The sequence below is a fragment of the Wolffia australiana genome, chromosome 16, assembly GCF_029677425.1.
Source record: "Wolffia australiana isolate 7733 chromosome 16, ASM2967742v1".
NCBI classification, from domain to species: Eukaryota; Viridiplantae; Streptophyta; class Magnoliopsida; order Alismatales; family Araceae; genus Wolffia; species Wolffia australiana.
The window spans coordinates 6,646,233-6,670,002 of record NC_135850.1 but is presented as its reverse complement, the minus strand read 5'-3'; the positions used below and the strand labels follow the sequence as shown (position 1 = coordinate 6,670,002).

At 35.3% G+C, this 23,770-nt stretch overlaps 2 protein-coding genes across 3 annotated transcripts; both read right to left on the bottom strand.

Annotated features, from left to right (window-relative positions):
* Nucleotides 1-216: 216 nt before the first annotated feature.
* LOC144713774 (elongation factor) lies at nt 217-5,258 on the bottom strand. Of its 2 annotated transcripts, none has more exons than XM_078588457.1 (6): nt 4,848-5,258; nt 2,454-2,574; nt 2,154-2,365; nt 1,899-1,950; nt 1,441-1,549; nt 217-480 (listed from the first exon to the last, which is right to left on the bottom strand). In XM_078588457.1, exons 1-6 carry the CDS (start codon nt 5,121-5,123, stop codon nt 399-401), a joined length of 852 nt encoding a protein of 283 aa, XP_078444583.1. In that variant the 5' UTR covers nt 5,124-5,258; the 3' UTR covers nt 217-398. The 2 variants fall into 2 exon arrangements, with proteins under 2 accessions (XP_078444583.1, XP_078444584.1); XM_078588458.1 differs by having other exon boundaries at nt 1,923-1,950.
* A 10,217-nt stretch (nt 5,259-15,475) lies between these two features.
* On the bottom strand, nt 15,476-20,771 carry LOC144713933 (basal transcription factor complex subunit-like protein). The gene is made up of 11 exons (XM_078588674.1): nt 20,616-20,771; nt 20,416-20,528; nt 20,086-20,341; nt 19,946-19,992; nt 19,200-19,237; nt 19,074-19,119; nt 16,739-16,792; nt 16,572-16,640; nt 16,298-16,374; nt 16,044-16,139; nt 15,476-15,707 (listed from the first exon to the last, which is right to left on the bottom strand). Exons 1-11 carry the CDS (start codon nt 20,647-20,649, stop codon nt 15,635-15,637), a joined length of 903 nt encoding a protein of 300 aa, XP_078444800.1. The 5' UTR covers nt 20,650-20,771; the 3' UTR covers nt 15,476-15,634.
* Nucleotides 20,772-23,770: the final 2,999 nt, after the last annotated feature.

The following is a 23,770-nucleotide window of genomic DNA, read 5'->3' as shown; positions in this document are numbered from 1 at the left end:
GTGACATGTAAATAGATATATAATTATATACATTATTTCCCTCCATCCTTCCCTCCCTTTGGTTCCCTCCCTCTGCCACCATCTCTCTTCCCAGTAATTTCTTTATAGTAAGACACCTTTCTGTTTACACTCACTCCAACCTCACTCAATTCTTAAAATACTGAACCGACAGATGTCCTCGGCTAGGCGGCCTCGAGTATTGCTTAAACTTTCAAGTCCTAAAGTTATTGAATCCATAAAAACTGATATTGGTTCTCCATACAAATCATTACTTTCATGTAATTTACAGGTGTTTAAGAGCACACAGAGAAACCAGCTGATTGCTGTCTGTACATGAGAGAGAGAGAGAGAGAGATCTAAGATATTCACATGGACAGCAGTATTGGCTGTTTTACAAATCAAAGAGCCTTCAGGAGGAGCTTCCCAGTAGCCCCCACACCCTTAGCCGCAGCCTTCACAACCCCTCTATGGGTATACAATCTTCACAAAACCAAACCCACAAAGAACTCAGATTAAAGGGAAAAAAGGACACAAAATCCCAGATTTTATCCTCTCAAAAGAAAAAAAAACACGAAATTAGTAAGGATCTTGCCTCTCGTGTAATCATATTTAAGTTATAGCAATCAAGGAACAGTTAACTTGTACCCAAGTGTATGTATAACATTTCTTTCGTTTGAACTCTATCTCAAGCAGTGATTAGAAAAATAGAACAAAAAGAGGGCGCAATACTGTAGTCTCTAACTCGTTCAATTTAAATATCTCAGAATTCTAATTTTCTTATCTGAGAAAAAGCTTATTCTGGAGACTAGATAATAAACTTCGTGAGTATCTCCATGTAAAAATGGAAATAGATCCAAAGCAGACATTGTGTCATAGAACTCATGCTCAAGGAAAATTTAAAAAAAGATTTATCAGCAAATGAAGCTGTTAAGCATAGATTTATCAGCAAATGCATTGACAAAAGTAAGCAGCTATTTTCATTCCACTTATAGCAGTCTAACTGTTTTTTACGCTGGCGGTTCTCCTTTCAGTCGCAAAATGGCTGAAGCATTGGATTAATGATTGGTGATAACAGGCAGTAATCTAAACAATCATTTAAAACGTTTTATAAAGAACCATTGACTTGGAAAAATTCTTCTGCTCGATGGAATGATAAAAGAATACCCTGAGACAAAAAAAAAAGATAAAGGAATACCCTTAGACAAAGTTACAAGTTATTATCCCTGTAAGTGTCGCGTGTTTTGTTGTCTTGAGTTTAGAAAGATATCCCAGCTACTTTCTTTATTGTTATACATAAACTGATAAAAAGGTCATGTATCGATTGACTGATAAATAGATTCATTTATAGATTTAACTATCGGATTGATAAGCTAAAAAGTTTGAGGCTAAATTTATAAGTATTAGGGAATTTAAGGGAGAAATTTAAATAGGAGTGCTCACCCAGCAAAAGCGATTCCCCAGGTGGATAGAGAGTAGAGAAGCTTTCCAGCATGCCAGGTTTTCTTTAGCCTGAACCAGTCGTTCATATCACCCAACGCCTTTGCCACCGCTGCCAACAAAATGATACCACGCATCCAAATAGAAGCTTAATATGATGAGAAAGATCAGGCAATGATAAATATGGAAGGTTCCACGGATTTATATTGATACCTCTAAGGGAAAATAAAGATAAACGCCTTTTTTTAAAGGGTAATAATATGTAGTTAGGATAAAGACAAAAACCCATTGAAAGGCAATGGAAAAGAGTCGATGATTGATATCCAAACTATTTGAAGAGCAAAACATGCTGGATCCACTCCTCGACTCCAAATGGTTTTAATCCTAGGTTGGAGTTGACACCTCTTGTTCTTTTTCAAATGTAAGAGAAAAACCTATGTTGCGATGGAGAAAAACCTAACTGAAGCTTTTTACATGAAACTTACTCTTCTGTAGCTTCACTGGAGTCAGTGTCTGCAGGATAGAAACAGTAGAGATTTGTAAGCATACAAGAGAGATGATGTACATGAGATAAAGATGAGGTGAAAGTTAACAGAAATGAGACACGTTTAAATAAGGTAAACTAAGATGAAATGAATTGAAATTTTGATGAAAAAAAAGAAATTTGATAGAAATGAGATGGAATGAATGCGACTCAAAATTGACAAATCTCAAACCTTCGATTTCGGATTTGCAAGTATGCATGTAGCCATAAAGTGTGCAATTCCGTCCACCACTTGGTCTTCACTGACAATGATATAACTATCATTATCAATGCCACATGGCTCCTGAACTAAACTAGGAACCATATCATCAGTGACCCATATCCAAAAACTAGGTTCACTGTCGCCAATATCAATGACGACTTCAGACATAGTACTGTCTCCATCTGAGGAAGAATGAGCGCAAAAAATCTCAAATGGTTGGGGAATAAACAGCTCAAAGAACATTATGTCACCAACATACAGTAAAATTACCAGATATTCTCTTGAATGGGAAGTCAAAATGTTGGGGGAACTTGGGCAATTCATGATCTTGAGCTTGGAGGAGATTCAGAAAGCGTGCAGAGTCCACTGCTCTAAGAAGTCGTGCATGCAACTGAAAAATCATCAATCATCTGTACGTTACTGCTAGAATCTATCAGGATAAATCAATAGGGAAAAGATGTTTTAAGGTTCAAGTGTTTTTAAAAATATACTACGCTCATCTCTTATCAATGAGCTTAATTCAGTAAATATCATGTTTCAAGTTTCATTGTAAAACTTAAAACATGGTCAGGGTTTTTCTCAAAAATATTCTATGCTCACCCCATCATCGGCGATCCTATTCAAGTATATACCATGTTTCAAGTGTCCTTAAAAGCTTAAAACATGGTATTGTAAGTATCCTCGAAACACTTCCAAGAAAGACAACATTGGACGATGAAGAGTTTTACTCTGTTTACTAATCTATTGAGTAAAACCTTAATTAATTTCCTTCACTTTGATCTTCATTCCACTATCGAATGAAGCCTTTTGATGAAGATTTATGGCACCAATATTCAGAAAACCGTTTTCTCAAACTTCCTGGCCCATCATTCTATAACTGAGTCCATAGTACGGGTTCCCTTGAGAGCCTGGCGTCTAAAGTCTCGTGAACCATCTACAATAATCAATTAGCACAATGAATAATGGAGAATAAAAAAGGTTTTTGCACCACATCATCCATACCCATCAACCGGGTACACAAAAGGGAAAATAACTGCATAGATATCAAAACCTACTTCATGCAGCGAAGCAATGACAAATACAACTTCATCATGACCCATTCGCCAGCTAATTTTATACATATCAAATCAGTGTAATTGTTTATCACGCCCAACAATAAGGCCTAGATTTCTACAGAAAAGACCCAAATGAGAAACAACTACAACTAGCCTTTATCCATTTTATGCTCTTTTCCAAGTTGAGCACAACCTATTTTGAAGGGACTGCAGTAACTTTCCCATTGCTTTCTATCTAGAATCTAGAAGCCAAGGAGCAAGACTCTGATAATCGCATGACCCCCATCAATTAGTTTTTTCCCTTCAAATAGATACAGCCCTCCCTTTTAGCAACAAAGTGAAATTGCAGTCTCCATTTCTCCTCTCCTTTGTGCTTAAGTCTCTTCCATCCCCTACAATCCCCGTCCCTCATGATTGTTTCTACTTCATCGCTTCTACAGGCAGCTGGTCTCTGGACAATCCCTGCATCCTCTGCTCCCCATCTCTTCTCCCTCCTTCCCCGATACAAATCTAAATTAAGGTTTATATTGAGACGGGGGATGATCCAGAGGCAGAAATGCAGGAGAAATCTTTTCACAAAAAAAAAGAAGAAATGCAGGAGAAATACCATCATAAAAGAGTAATCAACTAAGGCACATAAAAGCTAAAGGTTACTAATCTCACTTTTTCTCTGCCTTGCCACAGGGAGAGAAGCTCTATTTAAAGGGAAAAGCACCCTGGATGTGAAATGTCCAAAATGCCCCCAATGAGCTAAAGTGACAAAGATGCCCTTGGCGATTGAGGGTGGCATCAAAATGGAAAGGGGATGAGAAAGGATGAGAGGAGAAAGATTAAGAACCTGCTCTATACAGCAAGTTCGATTCCATGACAAGTTGGATGAGGCTCCCACAACCAAGAACACAAATGGCATCCATGAATGATCAGTCCAGGTACATTAATGGATATTAATACACTTATGTTAACAAGGGACAGCTGAACACCGTTCCAGCCCAGTTCAAGAATGTTTCAATGGGTTGTTTTTTTGGCTTTCTGGGCTGATTATTCTCTTTAGAACTCCATCAGATTTCAAGATGTCATTTTTTCCCAAGCTTCTAACTGTCAGAATTCTGGCCTATCTTCTCTTTTGTTCTCTCCAGAAGCCAAATAATTATTTACTTATCATTTTGAAACTTGTGGCGTACAGAAAGACTTCCAGTGCATTCAGCATCACTCAAATAGATCACCCTTAAAATTCAGAACTATTCAAAATTATTCAAAATAGTGTTCTGCCTCTTGCAACCTTCACAGTATTTCATGCAGAGGAGAAATCACATCATAAACAGTGTACCACTGCATCAAAACGAGGAAAACTATCTTTTCTCTTTTTTCTTAAAGTGAATTAAGAATGAGAGTACGAATGATAAACAAGGATTAGATGATAAACCCAAAATAATTTGCAAAATCGAATTAGAGACTGGTTATGCTCAACCCCCGTTGTTTAAGAGATTAAACGATAGTTCTTAATCGTATTTCCCAAAAACAAATAAACAGTTCACGAATTGAAAATTTGGAGAATCACCAGACGGAATCAGGAGTTCTCAAATCGAGGGTTAAACGATAAGAAGCTTACATCGGGGGGGCAGTCCTTGTTGATGGACGGAAAATCCGAGATTCGCCCAAGCAAAGACAAATTATCAGCCAGGAGGCCTCTTAACCGGCGATTCTCCTCCCGAAGACGAGACAATTCCTCTCCGCCACAATCAGAAGAGACCAAAGGCGACCCATCCCGCTGTTCTTGGTGATGGTGGTGCTCGTAGGCGTTCCAAGCAACATCAGCGACTTCGATCACCGTTTCTAAGATCTTGATTGGATTCCCGACGCCATGGATAGCCCCATGACTCACCATCTCTACGCCCCGACGATTGCAAGACGCTGATTACATCAATCTGAGGAATTTGCGATCGCCCAGATCGCCATGAGAAGCGAGATTGGGGGAGAATGTTGAATGGGGAAGAAGGCAAAATTGGGGAAGTTTTCACCAAGCGTGACGAAATAAAGAAACCATAGGAAATTAATTTAATGTATGAAGATAACTCCAAAAAATAAAAATAAACCATAAGAAAATTTTATTAACATGTGATAACATCAAATTAACAGTGATAACATCAAATTTTATGTCTTTTGAGCTTTACCTCCTTATACTTGGTCATGCACAGATATTATGACCATAGTGCAGGGATGTGGACAGGACGGTTTTTTCGTCCCGGTACGAAAAAATCGTCCCGTCCGTGAGGTTGGACGAAAATCGGGATGGAAATTCGTCCTGAGATCTCCAGACGGGACAGTTTTCGTCCACTTGGACGAAAAAAACTGTCCCATCCGGAGGCCTGAGACAAAAAAACATCCCGTCCGCGTCCCTGCACTGATTCCGGACATCGGACGGGACAATCTTCGTCCCGTCCCATCCATCATCCACATCCGGAACAATTCGGAACTGTAATTATCACTTGTTTATATAGTTTGTGGCTACTTTAGGAAAAGCATGAAATATGTGTCAAGTGTTAGATTATATGGTTTATTGATATTTGAGACTAAGCATACTCGACGGGTGAAGAAATCAACAAAGTGGATTATTTGACACTTTTTTCTTAGATTTGTATAGAAACTTGGGATTTTTGAATTTAAATAAATGACTGTTAATGCCAAAAATCTGATTAACGGAGCTTTCAATACTGCTATAATGAATTGTGTTGGGAAAAGGATTTTGATGATTTAATATAATAGATATTAAATGAAATTAATTAAGTAGTCGAATATAGTAGTAATATATAGACATTTATATATTAAATAGATAAATATGTGATGGAGTATATTAGGGGTAACAATTTTATAATTAAGGTAGAAACCCAAAAAGATAATGGAAATTGGGCCCAATAAGGGTTGAAGGCCATAATAGCCATTTGTATTATTTTTTCAATGACTTTTTGAGCGCCTACTCTCTCTCTCTCTCTTTGAAAAAACTGTGATCTCTCTCCTCAACAGATTAGTTCTTGAAAGTTGTGGCTGGTTGTGAAGAAATTCAAGTCTGGTGAATCTCATCATCTGCATGTTTGGAAATTCTGATTCTTCAAGACATTCCTGGAGAGATTATTCCATATTTTATTGATTCAACAAATCATTGATAAATTTTCAGGCACCTATTTCTTGAATTTTGAAATTGATTTGAAGGTTCTTGAAATTCATTGATTTTCAGAGGTTAGAATCTAAAATCAAAATTTAATCATTCATAATTTGAAAAATCGATTTTGATCTTGGATTTTTTGGAAATCTTGATAACAAACAAATTTCGGTTTCTTGATTGTGTGAAATCAAATCTAAAATCTAATTGAAATCTTGCTTTATATAGATTAAAGATTAAATCACTTTTACTACCAAGTTAATTGATATAAAATTCAATTAGAGTTTAAAGTTTGCTGTTATTTGAAATCGTATAACAAACTTTCTTTGACTTCTTGATTTTTGAAATTGATTTGAAGCTTCTTGAAATTCATTGATTTTTAAAGGTTAGAATCTCAAATCGAAATTTAATCATTCATCATTTGAAAAATCGATTTTGATCTTGGATTTTTTGGAAATCTTGATAACAAATTAATTTCGGTTTCTTGATTTTGTGAAATCAAATCTAAAATCTAATTGAAATCTTGCTTTATATAGATTAAAGATTAAATGAATTTTACTACGAAATTAATTGATATAAAATTCAATTCCATTTTGAAGTTTGCTATTATTTGAAATCATATAACAAACTTTCTTTGACTTCTTGAATTTTGAAATGGATTTGAAGGTTCTTGAAATTCATTGATTTTTCAGAAGTTAGAATCTCAAATCGAAATTTAATCTTTCATAATTTCAAAAATCGATTTTGATCTTGGATTTTTTGAAAATCTTGATAACAAACTAATTTCGGTTTCTTGATTGTGTGAAATCAAATCTAAAATATAATTGAAATCTTGCTTTATATAGATTAAAGATTAAATGAATTTTACTACGAAATTAACTGATATAAAATTGAATTTCATTTTGAAGTTTGCTATTATTTGAAATCATATAACAAACTTTCTTTGACTTCTTGAATTTTTAAATTGATATGAAGGTTCTTGAAATTCATTGATTTTCAAAAGTTAGCATCTCAAATCGAAATTTAATCATTCATAATTTCAAAAATCAATTTTGATCTTCGATTTTTTGGAAATCTTGATAACAAATTAATTTCGATTTCTTGATTGTGTGAAATCAAATCTAAAATCTAATTGACATCTTGCTTTGTATAGATTAAAGATTAAATCACTTTTACTACCAAATTAATTGATATAAAATTCAATTCGATTTTAAAGTTTGCTATTATTTGAAATCATATAACAAACGTTCTTTGACTTTTTGATTTTTGAATATATTGACAGCTTTAAATCGATTTGAATTCATTGATTAATTCAAATCAGTTTTGAATTTGATTTCAAAATATTGGAATAATTTCAGGCGCCCTAATTCTGATTGGTTTTAGATAAATTTCTTGAAAATCAGTGTTCTTCAGATATAACAAATTCAATTCAAAATTTATCCATTCATCTTTTACATTTGAATTTGAATTTGAATTTTGTATTGTATGAAATCTCGATAACTATCCAAATCGATTTCTTGAATATATTAATTTAGATTTTCAAATACAATTGATATATCTTTATTACATTTGATCAGATTTGATACAAGTGTTTGATTTAAATTGATATCATCTAATTACATTGGATCAGAATTGATATAACTGTTTGATTTGAATTGATATCTCCTAAATCACATTCGATCAGATTACTCTAATTGCTTTATTTGAATTGATGTTTGTTAATCACATTTGATTTGAGTTAAGACAATTGATCGTTTAATTTTGATTGATCTGATTGTCTACTTTGAATATTTCTGATATTAGTAAACATCAATTGATCTCATTCGACTATCTTATCACAATTGAGCAGATTTATTACTAGTTGATATTATTTTAGATTTTGACTGCGTTTGATTATATCTATTGGTAGTTGACATTGGTTGACACTTGATACACTGTTTGTGACTTGAAAGTGGGAAAATAGAATTCAGAAGAAAACTAGGGTTAAGAGAAAAGTTGACCTAAGGTCAACAAAGATATTGTCATCATATTACCTTTCAGGGAAGTGCACTAAAGGGAGGAAGATCACATCCACTTGAACACGGGAAGGAGGCCAGAGACGTGAGGACTTCGTCAGCACAGAGTGGATTGAGGGGGAGGCTCAGAACACAGCTCAAAGTTGAGAAGGCACTCGATTGAGGTCGAGGGAGACGTCGGCACCGAGCAAGTGTTTTAGTGTGTGATTACTCGAGATCAGTGCGAGCGATTGTACATCGTGAACAGTTTTTCTCACTTTGCATTTGCCAAAGTGATTAGTGGAGTCAGGGCAACTCCTCGGGCAAGGGGCGGCTGCAGTAAGGGCACATTAGTGCCCCGAAGCAGGGTAAAAATTTTACTATCCTTTGAGTGAAGTACGAGAGAGTTAAACAAGGAATTCATATAAAGAAAAAGGAAGTGGAACTAATTCACCCCCTCTTAGTTCAACAACTTGAATAAAAATTCAGAACCAAAAATAATAGAAGAGACGGAGATACTTTAAAATGACCCGAATGGGTATCAAACAATGAGTACCCTCCTTTATTTATACTCTCTGGGAAATTTTCATAAAGTTTCCCGTCCCGTGGAGAATCACTAAGTCCTGAACTTAAGCTCGATAAATCGTGTACTTGTTGTTACCCTGTAAACCTGATCTATTAATCTAGTTAATAACTTACGCTCAATAACATTTATTGGCCAACCTTATCAGTTAACTATATCAGCTTTAGATTAGTTGATCAAGGATCAATTTAACAAAATTGATAGGCTAAGTTATGAGGCCGAGGGGTGCTAACCTATAAAGTGTGCTCAAGAATATGTAAAGGAGTATGTCAACTCTATCATGGAACCATTACAGTCATGAATCACCATGCATGTATAGTCCATTAGAACAAGACTCACAGATGACTTTGAGACTAGTCGTAGAACATTATCAAACCCTAATTGTTCATTATAGTTAGTGGTGATGTACGACAGAAACCATAGGAAAAACACTATGATTTTTTTACTACCTTGGTGGGGGATTTAACTGCATCTAATTTATCAATTCAATCTCTTATTTTAGATACAGAGGACAATCCCATCTTGACAATTTAATCACATTCGTGAACTCCTTCTTGCATCCGATCTAGATAATTGAGAATCTCGTAATTAGGAAGTGGCAAGCCATGTATCTCAGGTGTCTTGAGTTTAAATGACCACTTACATAACTATGACCGTTCAATAATGTTAATTATATGGATCAATTGAATAAACTTGTTTCCCAAAGAGCATCCATTATTTATCTTCAGGATCTTCATATTAATGGCTATGGGACCAAACATGCCTCTTATATGAGTAGGTTTAGAAAATAGTATTCTTTCCGGATATTCCAACGGCATTCTTCAGAATCTTCTTAATAAGAACATATGTTTAAATATTGTACCATGAGTTCACCATCATTCACTTAGTCATTAGTTGTATTCGTGGACTCCAATTATAACCATTGAATGGGAAATTTAATGAATATATTGTATGAATGAATCTTGATCAAAATTTCAAATGTGTCACAAGCTTTGACACCACATATATTTCCAACAGCTGATCTTACAGTTCCAGCAATCCAAATGCGGATCTACATAAGTGTCTCCTCCACAAGCTTTAATGTGTGCCAGCCCTCCGCACAATCTACACTATCTTTGCCAACAAAGTTTTACATGATCATATTTATTTGATTTTAAGTCAATTCATATCCTAAAAAATCTTAACATTTATCAAATAAGTACAATTTAATTACAAGAAATTTAATCATTATTTCATTGATTTAAATATGTTCTGCTAATTGTTATTTGGGTTTGGTTCAATTGAATTTAACTCTTATAAATTATCTAAACGCCCAAAACTACCCACAAAAAAATTAGTAATTTGGTATGTGCTCTCCAAAACTACCTGAATCTTTAGAAAAATGGGTTTCCGACTCAACAATTTAAGAAGCGTTCTTCTTTGGAGTGCATAGTGGCATGAGAGCTATAAGATGTGGATTGACCCTTACTCGTTGTTGTATGAAAAATCACTTCTAAATTTATATTACAATAATTTTTTTCTTAAGGACAAACCTTGAAACAAATGTTTAACCCCAAAATCTAGTTTTGCAACACATTGATTAAGAGCCCATTAACAATATATAATATTTTATGTTGTATACACTAAACACAACATTGTGCCCATCCAATTGGGTAGGTCAATAGACCAGTTCACCTGAGCTATGGTTGACCTAGGGCAGGGTCGAGTTGAATTTGGATTGGGAGGGTTATCAGTCGTGACACCAAGAAGAAAACCTACACCAGGTATTAATCTAAAGCATAAACCTATCAAAGTATGGGCCCTCTAAATCATTCAAGTGATTATGTTTCATGAAGTTTTTGCAACATGGATTCAGCGCAATGACTAAACCATAATCAACAAATGTTCAAAAATTGAAATGGGTTCATCGCATGCCTCAAGGGAACTATGGATTTGATGATATTCCTTAGGTTTTCTAAAAGGTATTCTTGGAAATTTATTTGTCAGGGTGTTCTGATGGATTCTTGGAAATCATTCAAATGATATAGTCTATAATATTACATGTAATATTATAGACTATATTAATCTTGTTCTTTTTTCTATCTAGAGTATACATAATATACTAGAAGATTCAGATATATCAATCATTGTCTAGGTTTAAAAGGATATCATCAATCTCAGATCCCTAATTATTAAATATGTCTAACTATGTTGAAAAGACAAATAACAGTATTTGGGGCAAGTGGGGTTCTATTTTAGGTGTTTCCCCAATGATTCAGAGCCAAAGTTTGAACTTATGCATCAATATGATTGTGTATGCTAGTGGCACCTTTTTGTGTTTAGTGGAGTTAATATCATTAAATTCTTCTACTTACAAAGAAATTCTATTTTTATTAATGTGTAATAATTATCTGAAATTCACATTTTAAAATCATCTACTCCTCTCCTGCAACAAAATTAGGGATGTTTGTTTGCAAAATTGTGTGCCATGCAACTCAATCACAATCTTGTATTTACGTTCATCAAAATAATTCCTGCTCATTATTATTTGAGTGCAATGAATTCCAAGAATGTGAAATGAGTAATGAATTATGATGATATAACATATAATAGTCACTAATATGTACATATGTATTATGTATTTTTGGAAGGACATCAAAATATTTTGATAGAACACTTTCCACTCCTACTCATTTGAGGAGCATTGCTGATCCCATAACCATTAGTATGGGGAGGCTATGGATAGATAATGAGTCTTCTTCAGAGAAATAGTCCATTCAATTGATCCAAATTAATCCCTGGATGGTTTTACTTGTAGTTTTCTGAATAACTTGAATTCATGTCATGGTTGTGTTGGTGATCATTTGACAAGGAACACCAAGAAAATCTTAACAATAAACAATTATATTTTTACTATGACACTTTATTGTGGTATTTCCAAAACTTCTCAGATTGGATTTAACAATTAGCCCAAGAAGGGGATTATCTGGTCAAGATAGGATCACCAGCCCTTGATATAAGAGGAGGAAGCTCAATGAAGATGATATAATAAAGTCCTTAGCCAAGTAGGAAGACATATCGTAGGAATTATCCTATGATTTCTCAATGCATAAGTACTAACTGGGATGTTCAATTATGAGTGTCATGCAGCGGACTATGCATACATGGTCACTGATGATTGAAACTTTGTATCACAGACTTGATAAAGCCATTTTACCTTCTAAAGCAAGAATTCATATAGCTTAACACCCTAGGGGCTTGCAGGTCCTAGTATAGCTATGTACTTAACATAAAAAAAACTTTAGGCTGTACCAATGTTTAAGATGATTATTTTTATTCAAAGAGATATAGAGGATGATAAAACACCATTTCTGTTACCATGGTTTACATTTTGATTATTGGTTTTAAAATGCTTTAGGTTTTTCCTTGTAATAGTTGAAAAATATAAAATCGATTATGCCTGAAAATTTCTGCATGTTTTACGACATATTTGAGGCCTTACGCTCATTGACAAGGGCAATGCTCTTTAGCATCATCTACAATAAAGTTTTTTCAAATATATGTAGCATCACTATTTTTGAACTTATAATGGCTTTAAAGTGGAACTAGAGCCAGACATTCCTGTTAATATTATTCCATAATCCATTTTTGATTCATGAGTGTCATCTTTTTCAACTCTCTTTGGGTCACACATATTGGATACAGAAGCGAAACCTATAGATGATTTTTTTTCGATGATTCTGGAGTTTGAAGTAGGTGAAGGACTGTTTTTTGGACATGGACTATCATCTATCTACCATAACTAGTTTGTGAGAGAACATGGCCACATAATCACAGAAGTTGTGCACAATGCCCCTCTCCACAAGCTCCGCCTCTCAAGGTTAAACAACTCTATATCTCTCACTATTGATAACTTTGGACACATGATGATATTATCATCTCTCATTGTTAGCATCTTGGAACCAGTTTACTGGAACTTTTCACCTGGCCAGCTACATTTAAAGGGTTCATCAACCTCAGAAAAACTCAAACATCTCACACTGTCAACTTCTGGTCTAGATGATTCCAAATATGATTCATAGTTGGACACATGCATAGTTATATATGACTGGATTGTACGTTTTATGATTGCACCTCTTAGTGACAGATTTTCATCACCAAGAAACTGTAAAGGACATATTAAATAATCTTATTTGATGACACTTAAAATGTGGCAATGACTCATGGATCAATTATTTCAGTTAGTGTTCGCCCGTCCCGATACCGGTATCGGGAGGGATGCTGTACTGGATGCCAAAAATCAAATATTCAGTATCTGTTTTTTCCGATATCCGGATATCGGATATCGGTTGCTACAGTGCCAATACCCGATATCGGTATCCGTCCCGATGTCGTCATCCGCCTCTGTCTCACGGGGAAGATGACGATATCAGATATCGGTGTTGGATATCGGATTTCTGATATCCAACTTAGAGGGGTTGTATAAAAATATAATTTAGTCATTATTACTGAGAGGTAGTTGGAAGCTTATATTTATTAAGTAGCACATTTAATATATACAGGTCAAACTTTATCCCATATGGAAGAAAATAGATATTTCGGACTGTATTTATTGGACGAGGTAATGATATCTTAAATATATTACATATATAACAGGCTTAAAATAAACTGTATATTATAATATTACTATATCATTTAATAAATATCATACAGCGCAGAATTTCTAATTTCTTCCATATGGGATAACAGGGTTCGAATTTTAATGTAAACTCCGAATCCTATTATCCCATATGGAAGAAAATAAAAATCTTGCACTGTATATATTAACCAAGGTTGAAAACATATCAAAAGCATAGGTGCTGGATGTATATAAATCATTGAAGGTGATGAATAATATTATTTTTTGCACTCGATATCCGGATATCAAAATCTGATACCCGGTATCCAATATCCGGATCATCCTTAGCCCTTCGATATCCATCATCAATATCCGTCTACACCTAACTGACGGATACCATCCGATATCCGATATCCGATATCAGACACTGTCCCAGTTTTTTCTGGATATCGGATATCGGTTGTCCGATACCGGATATCTGACGGATATCGGTAGGACAAACACTAATTTCAGTACACAGCTTATCACACAAGCCCATTGTAATCCTCTTGTACTAGACAACAGACATTAATTAATACAATTGCGAGTAGAGATATATCATTGTCGTCTACTCCTATCGATTCCTTTTGTGGAGCATATATACGCTGGATAGGGTGCATGACATTTTTAAGTTTGTGTGATAAAATAAAATATTTTTAGGTCTCAAAGGAGAACATTAACCTTCTGGAATCCACCTGCCAAAATAGGGATATATCATGGGCCTTTCATATAAAATTGGCTTCATAGAAAGCAAATTGAGACACTAACTGAACCAAATCATAACTTGAACTATGAAAATGAGAAAACCTGTAGATGAGGGTTTCTATCAAGGGCATAAGCAAAGATTCAGAGATATTGTACAATGAGTATACAAGTCCCTCTAGATCAAGAGAATTCTGGAAGATCTTGAGATTCAATTAAGAATCCTATCTACTTGTTATGGGACATTAAAGCTGCTATTAGTATTGTCCAAAGTACTGTTAGGAGCAACATAACAAAACACATCAAAATGAATCGATATTTCATAAAAGAAACACTGTACTTCATAAAAAAAACACTGTACTGCAGTGTCACGCCTTATGCTATATTATATGGATCATGAGCTAACCTACTTACTCAGTAGAACATCAGCTTCATAAACTTGTACACAAACCGGGAAATAAATATTGATTCATTATCTTCAGGGAGAAGTGTTAAAAATTGCCATCTTTCAGTCATACTTTCTCTTTTTTGCTCATGTTTTTATTAATGTAGATATGCACATGCCCCTATATAACTCATATTGGCCCTCATTCAGGCCCCTAGATATCCCAATTAATAAATAAGAAGCACATTTTACTAATATTCTTCAATACTGCTCTTGATGATCTATTGCAGTTCTGCATCCAAACTTCTACCGCCTTTAATTGAGGAAATCAAGATCACATGTTACAATGATATTACCTGATCACTTCACAGCTTTGATGACAAATTAAATCTGAGAAGTGGTTTTACCACTTCGGCAGAGCATGCCATGCTTCAGCATTTTATAGAGAGAAACAAAGATGAAAGAAAGAGTCACACATTCCATTAATGAATCAGACTTAAATACAACTTATGATAGAGGACCCAACGAGCCGTAAAAAAACAATTAGATAAATGTATCCAAATTGGAGTTACAACGGCAAAGATGAATAATGACAACAAACAAAGGTGCATTCCTAACAATCTGGGTAAATAGGTTTTACTATTTTGTAATTCCTCTTCATGTGGACACCACTAGTACGATGGCTTATATCGACCATGCTTTTCTTGTGATCTGTATTCAACATCATTATTCTCACATATTCTAAGACAAGGGCAATAGCTTGTGAGCATGGAATACAGATTGGTACACTCCTTATCCTCATTAAAAGAACCAATATCAGCATCTCCGATATAAATAACCAGAGAACTAAAAAACAAATGATGATCAGAGAGATCTAGAGACAGGATGATGCGAGGAAGAGAGTAGAAAAAGGTAACAAAATTAGAATACAGAGAGAATCTACGCTTCAACACTCTTTCTCTTACTATCTGTTTTTGTTTTTGAGTCTGAAGACGCCTGCTTAAAATCTGAGCTGCATTATGTAAAAAAATTAAAAATAAGATCATCCTGCTTCAATACACTTTTCTTCCATTTTGAACAAAGTCATTGCATGGATAAGCTAACATCAAAAAGAGAATTCAACTCCCCTTGCGCTACACGCTGATCAAAATGAGAACGGAGTAATATACTCAAAATACGATATGGAAAATAAAAAGTAGAACTGTGTTATATACCAAAACAAAAGCTTCATTAAGAATGAAACATTTAATAAATTCCTTTAAGACGAAATAAAACCAACAAAGCCTTCAGAAGATTACCACTAGAGGCAAAGTGGATCAGGTTTACTATGGAGGAACTAGAAACCTACCTACAAGTTGAGCATTTCTTGTGGGTCTTGCAGAAGATAGAAAGGCACACCGAACAAACATAGCCCTTGTCGATTGTCTTCTTGTGGCAGAAACATCTGAAACAGCGGCACCCCAAAATATCATAGAAGCTGACAGCTAAAGTCAAAAAAGCTTCTAAAAGGCCATCCATAATTAATGATGATTATGATGATGATGAATAGTCATTGCAGCACTAAGAAGATGCAGAGAAAAAAAAGTGAAGGTGAACGCATACGAGGCACGAAAATCAACCCCTGCTGTTCGGGGCAGCTGTAGAAAGCTTCGAGATTGCAAGTCAGCTGCGAAGACCATCTGTATATGCCACGAAAATGTTTATGTTCCAGTCATTTATTATGCAGATAGAAAGGATTATGATGAGGAATATATCGTAAAATGATTCAGATCATAAGGATGATTCAGTGATATTTAATTATCAATGAATCGGATGAGCATCTAAAATAAGAAGATCAGGGAAGGTAGAATAAAGTGAGGGATTCTTCCGTTCATACAGAGAGATATTGAAACAGAGCATCGGCTTGCTGAGGTTTTAAATAAATTCCACCGGTAATGTGGGATGCCTGCAAAGCTAGAAAGTTAGACACTGCTGTAAAGATAAAATCAAAGGAAAAAAGAAAATAATAAGTTGGAATCCTCCATAGGTGAAAGACAAGAATACCTGCTGTAAAAATGCAGAGTGTTGAACTCCCACCATGCATGCATCAATAGGAACCTGCAGAAATGAGCGACTTTGATGAGCCTCAAGTGTACTTTATAAAAGAAGGAAAAAAAATCTAACAACTGATCTTTCTCCACCGAAAGGTGGGATCAACCCACCAAACGAGATTTGATCAATAATAAAGCTGCAGTAATTGACATTGTGAACAAAAACAATGCTTTTTATAGGTACCCAATAAGCGCATGTTGATCATTTACCGGGCTGGCCCAATAAAGACATGTTGGTCATACGGTTTAGGATATTTACAGAGGTCGGGATATTTACATAAGGTTTAGGCATGTTGGTCATGCCGGGATAATCCTCCCAAGGACTTGCAGTTGTGGATTTGGGGTGCATGCATTGGTCTGGAGATGCCAATTAGTGCTCTAGATTCTTTTCACAAAAATCTCTCCCTCATTCACCTATGTTTCATGTTTCTGATAGATCTCCAATCAGGGATCCTATCAGTTTTGTATTACATTTAGTAAAAAGGAAAAGTATGCCTTTGACAGTTTAGAACTTTGGCAATATCCGTCTTGAAGTAAAAACAAAAGTAGAAGCTGCCAAGGTGTTGTTAAGAACTTTTCGCTGAAGTTCATTTGTTACCTTTCAATGCACTTCACAGAATAAAATATGAGGAAGTTTCGGCACACGAAAGACGTGGAATGGGAAATTCTAAAATCCCCATTTTTATTTCTTTTTTTCCATGACATTTTTGACATAGACGTCACCATGTTAATTATAAACTAAACAAATTAAAGAAAGATATGGTTCAGCCAATATAACTCATATGATCCTGGTAGTTGCAAAGAGGACGAAGTCAAATATTAGTGATGCTACACGCCTCTGATAGAATTCCTATAAGCACCTATGCGAGAAGAAGGAAAAGTCAATAGGGAAGCATGGATATTGGACAGGAAAACTCTTAACAGACACTTGAATCTGTCAGGATCCACGTTGGATCCTGTTGTCGTCCTCTCCCTCTCCAATAACACTTGGTGGCTAGAGTTTGTGAGAGAAAAGAATTCACTTTCATTAATTCGTAGTGGTCTTTATAAGTACAGGTTACACTGTTAATGGACAGGCCCAGTAACTGCCCTTAAGTAGCCTCATGTGTAACGGGCATAACGAAGGGTGCTTTACAAATACATCATAGAGAAAGGTTTAAAGAAATATAAAAAACAGACAAGAGAGGTTTTACCATAAAGGAAGGCACTGGCTAACAGAATCTCATACAGGTATGAAAGCCCATATATTAAGATTCGTGTGAAAACATATTTTTTGGCAGATGACACTCAAGAATTGCCTCATTCTGTAATTCTTGATTCTGTTTCTGATATACTCCCACTAAGGAATTCCAAAAAGGCATCTAGAGGCCCATTTGGCTCTCAGAATGGGAAAAGGTTATTTCCATTTCATAATTTCAGAACTATATAACCATCCATCAATTTACCTTGACTGAACAATGTATCATCTTGACAGCAAAGTCAAATTTGCAGAATTTAACAACTTTTGGATCCTCAGTCCTTCCCTTCTTCCCGTTCTATCCTACATTCCTATATAATTTCTTGATCTCAGAAAAATTTCCACTCGAGATTCTATGGACTGGTATTAGAGCTAAATGGAACTCTCAGATGCCTTTTTGGATTACCCTTACTAGTCCTCAGTAGGACTCTATCGGTTTCCTTTCTCTTTGTCCTCAATTCTACCTCATTTTTCGGCAACCTCAATAGATCACATGCAGGTCTCTATCGGCTTCTAACAGAAAAAAGACTGGTCAGCGGGATGGCCACACAGGAAGCTGAAATAAGTGGGAGAAAGAAAGAGCAAAGGGATGGTTTAACTGCTCTTGAGTTTTTGTCAACTTGTTGACTACACTCAGAGGATGTTGATGTATGAGGCTGACGCTGACTTTGACACTGGATGATCGATCACCAATTATGTCACTAACATCAACAGGCGTCAACTCATCGTCACCATCAATCGTCCATATTTGAAGAAAAAATCTTCGACAGCATCATCATAGTCAACTCAGTCCATTATCTGTGATGATGATGTTGCCGTTTACAGGGTTGACAATTTAAACTAGAATCTTACTAAGTTGACGGCTGACAAACACCGTCCATCAATGTCAATGTTATTGCCATTGTCTACAACCCAAATAAGTTTAAGCGTCAATGTCATCGTGACCTGATCAGTCTAACTTTGACCTAATTTCATTACCCACGTAGCAGAAGAATGTTAACTTGAAATCGAAATATCCGACAAAATGTGTTTTGAGGAAAAAATTATCCACCATTGAGCGTTGAGCTGAGAAGATTGCATTCATAACTGCGATATATCTGTCAAGATACTTCACCCATGTTAGAGTCAGGTGATCACTCCACTCCTCAAATTGATGAAAAGTTATTCAGAAACTTACTGCTCTGGTCCATCCGGAGAAGCCTGCAAGCAGAGTATCTACAAAAAATACTCAATTCATGCGTTATGATACTAGAAAAAGAAACAATTCAACAAAAATCAAGAACAGATTTCTTCAAGAAAGGACTCCATACTTAGGCAGATCACTTGACATAAAATAAATTGACTGGGCAGAGAAATAATTCACTCTCTACAGATGACGGCATGACGAGTCCTCAAATGTAAAGACATAAATCACATTTTTTTAAGATTATCACTCATCACACATTGAGCTGATTTCTTCATCAGCTCTCAGATCTACGAAAAACAGTTTTCTGAGAAAAAAGTTTCAACATATGCTTAATCTCGATCTTTTTTGAGATCATGATTCAACATTCTTTAAGCTGATTTTCTTTCAAAAAATCATTCTTTAAGCTGATTTCTTTCTTCATTAGCTCAGAGAACATTGATAATCACTTTTTCAGAGAAAAGCATCCAACATACAGAAGTTTATCTTGAATTTATTTCTCAGATCATCACTCATCACGATTTCAACGGATTTCTTTTCTTCGTCAGCTCTAAGAACAATGAAAAGCAGTTCTCCAAAAAAAAGTCGGCAACATAAAGACACCACACTTAATTTTTTTTTAACTGAAATCGTCACTCATCATGCTTTGAACCGATTCCTTCATCAGTTTTAAGACTCATAAAAATTAGTTTTCCTTGGTTATGAAGAAATTCAAGCAGCTAAATCAGAAGGCCACTTACTCTTGGCTGTGGGTGAATTGTCCCAGCACGAAACACCCTCTGAATATCTACAATGAGGTTAAGCTCTCCGCCCCAAAATCTCAAAAAAAAAAATAAAATCGAGAACAACACCACAAACTTCCCTATGCTCGATCGGATACAGCAAAGAGCGAGAGACAGAGAGCCAGACAGCAACGCTGAAGAAGCAATCGCCAATTTCACATCATCCCCACTGAGCTGTCGATCTCTCTCCACAAACTCTTCCAATCTTTGCAAAAGCCCTGATCGAAGTTCCAGCACACTAACTCCATCGCTTTCAGAATTGAACACGTATCCACAAGAATTCACCCCCGCAGCGATCACAACGACCTGATTCTGCGGGTTGATCAGCATAATCGAGCTTATGAACGGCAAAACCTGAGAAAAAAAACGATCAGAACAGCGTTTAATGAAGAACAACAGGGATTAGAAGAGTAGGAAGAGATGCAGACATGGCTAAGAAACTTAGAGAAAGAGATGGTTGTTGTGGGTTGATTCACGGAATTGGCGCTTGCCCAGAAGAAAGGGTTTACGTCCAGAAGAACCACAACCAAACTGACATCGTCTGCGAGAAGAAAGACAAATTGTGGATCGACCCGGCAAAGAATAGCGAAAATGAAGACATGGGTAGTGGAGAGATGAGTTTCTTCACCGCTATAGAGCTTTGCTGGAGAAGGAGAAGCCATTTTCGGAGTACCCACCAAGGAAAATCGCCTCCCCCCGCCTTCTGAATTGGACTTGCACTGCTTCTTGCTTGCAGAGTGAAGATGAAACTATTTATAGTTGTTGAGATTCTCCAAAATCAGTTGCGGATTGAGATTCAGCTTTTTTTGGGAAGTTCTGCATAGATTTTTTTATAAAAGTTTTAATCTTTTTCATGGGTTGGATTTTCACTTTGATTGTCTGAATGGGGATGGTGGGGTATTCCATATTGTGAGTCGAAAATAGTTGAAGAACACAAATTTTGATCTTCCTCATGAGGATGTATATTACATAACTGGAAATGGTAATCTCTCTAAGTCAAATCAATCATGAGAGGGTAGTTTTTTTTTTTAAACAATGAGAGGGTAATTACATTGATGTTTTAACTAACATCTACGTCAAAAGTGTAGGGCAATAAAATCAATAAAAATGAAAATAGAAAATAGAAAATAGAAAATTCTGGAATTAGAAAATAAAAATTCACCTTACCTTAAAGAAGTTCATATACCTCTAACAATGTTAGCAATAGCACAAACAAATATAATTATGCGATTTAAACTTAACTAAATGAGGAGGGACAAGGCATCAACTCAAATTCCTCCTAACTAGTTGAGATAAGATGAAACTTCTTTCATGTGATGTTAAGCTCAAGAAATAGAAAATAATAGCAAAAATACATAGAAAAGAATATTAACTCAAAATCAAATCCTTTCTAAGGTATACTAGTCCCCGGCAATGGCGCCAATTTGATGGAGGCAAGTTACGGTACTAATATCATTGTAATTTCAATCAAATAAAATTTTAAATCTAGAAATTCACTCAACTATGTATAGTAGGAGCAAGGTTTTCTCCACAGGGACTGGCCTTTAAAGATAAAATAATTATATAGTAGAATAAGAGAAAATAATCATAGATCTAGTGTTTAAAGATAGATCTAGTGTTTGAGTTAGTGTTTAGAATAATAAAGGATAATATGGATAATAATATAAAATAATGATATAGTTATAATAGAAGTGATAAAGTAATAATGGGAAGGTACTGGAAAGGTGGAAAATAAGTAGAAAGAGGTTGTTAAAGTACTAGAGAAGTTAGAACTAATTTGTAGTGATAAAAATAAGTAGGGATAGGGAGAGGCAATCTATTTATATTATAATTAGAATTGATATATTTTAAAGATATTTGGTAGTTAGTAAGTGAGTGGATGAAATTATTCATAGTATTATAATGAAGGAGGAGAGTAAGATAGATAGTGTAGGAGTTATTTTTTGAATTTAATTAATAGATAAGACAAATAAGGTGAAGAAAAATTAGTCAGGATGCTAAGATTAGTATGTGGTATAGTTACTACGAATATATATTTTAATTAATAGTAGGTTATGTCTAAGATAGAAGGGATATATATGGTAAGTAAAGGGATATTAAAATTTAGATAGGTAGTGAATAAGTAATTTTACTTTAGTAAGATAAAAGAGGAAGGGGGAATAAAAATACTAATGATAATAAGAAATATTTGATTATATATGTGTTAATTGGGTGATGTAGGTTACATATATAATATGAGTTTAAGATTAATAGAGATAGATGGGAGAGCAGCTTTTTATTCCAAGAGGACATTGTTTAATAAGATGTAGAGGGACAGGATAAGAAAGAATCGTTAGGACTAATAAGATTACTTATGAAGCATGTATTTATATTAATATTTGGTGGTAGCCATTAATAATATAATAAAGTTAATTGGATTCATCAGTGCCTGGTAATTGTTTGTCAAAATGCCTCAATGTAGCCAATCTAATAAAATACGATGAAATATCAATTCAAACTGCTTTAATCTGAATATATACATTTAGAGATTTTTCTGAACTTACTGTCAACAAGAGCAAGTTAAGAAATGCACCATAAGCACCCTAATGAATTTGAACTTACTATCAACCAGATGGGGCTGCCGATCGTTGCCCCCTAATGTTGTTGTGTGACTCGGCTCGTCTTCCTCCATGCTGGTGCATTTATTGTCATTATGAACCTTCTCTGATGCCTTCCTATTCCAGCTAAGCCTCCCTGGAGCTGCCATGGGCACCACTTCGGTCGGACGAGCCACAAACGATTCTCAAGTTACCGCACTAGATCTTGGTCGAGAGATGATGGATTCTGGGTTTAAGAAACCTTTTTAATGCTGTTGATGGAACATCTGTGGGCGTCCTCCTAGGCTGTTGGATTGCTTGTGGTAGTCCCCCTCAGCCAGAAACCACTATGAAGATAGATGATGCATCTTCCCCTAGGTGTTGGATCTTCTTTGAAAAGGGGTTAAAAGTTTGGATTGAATAACATGTCTAGACCCCTTTAAAATTGGTGCACTTTGCCATGTCAGCAGTCGTACCAGCAGCCATGTTAGTTGGTTTTTATTCTTTATTCATTCGTCAAAGGACCTCGCCATCATTATCAACGGCTGTGACCAATCAGGAGGCGTGTAAAATAAACAAACTAAAAAAATGTTCGATATACGTCGATCCCCTTATCTTAATATAGAAATTGGACAGTCAAATTAAAGTAACCCTTATAATTCATCCAGTAATGACCTGAGCTTTTGCCTGGGCTGGCTCAAAGTCTTGTAATGGCTTTCTAGTTCTTTTCTTTAAATAGTAGCCCATGATCTAAAGAAAATCAAGGGCCAAAAATCCTTTCCTTCTCTATTTTGTCCGGTTTGGCTCGGGGTTGAAAGATACTATAAGTTCACAATATCATATTGAAAAAATCTGAAGTAACTTTCACTTTATAAATTTCATTCAATGATGATAATTAAATAAAACATATCTCGGCGCTCCTCCATGGGCTGTACCCACTTGACTTGTACCCCTATGATGTGGGCCTCCTGTTTGGATGCTATGGCATGGGGTTTCTTGTGGTGGGCCTTCCATGTGCTCCTTGATTGCTTGGTGGATTGAGCACTCACCAATGTACGGTAGGCTTGAGTACTGCTTAAGCCTGACAAAAATATTTTTGATTTTTATTTTTCTTCTTCTCTTATTTATTTATTTATTCAAACTAAAATCATCTGTGAAAAAATTTACATAACCAATAGAGAGAATACTTAAGGCCAAACGTATTCTC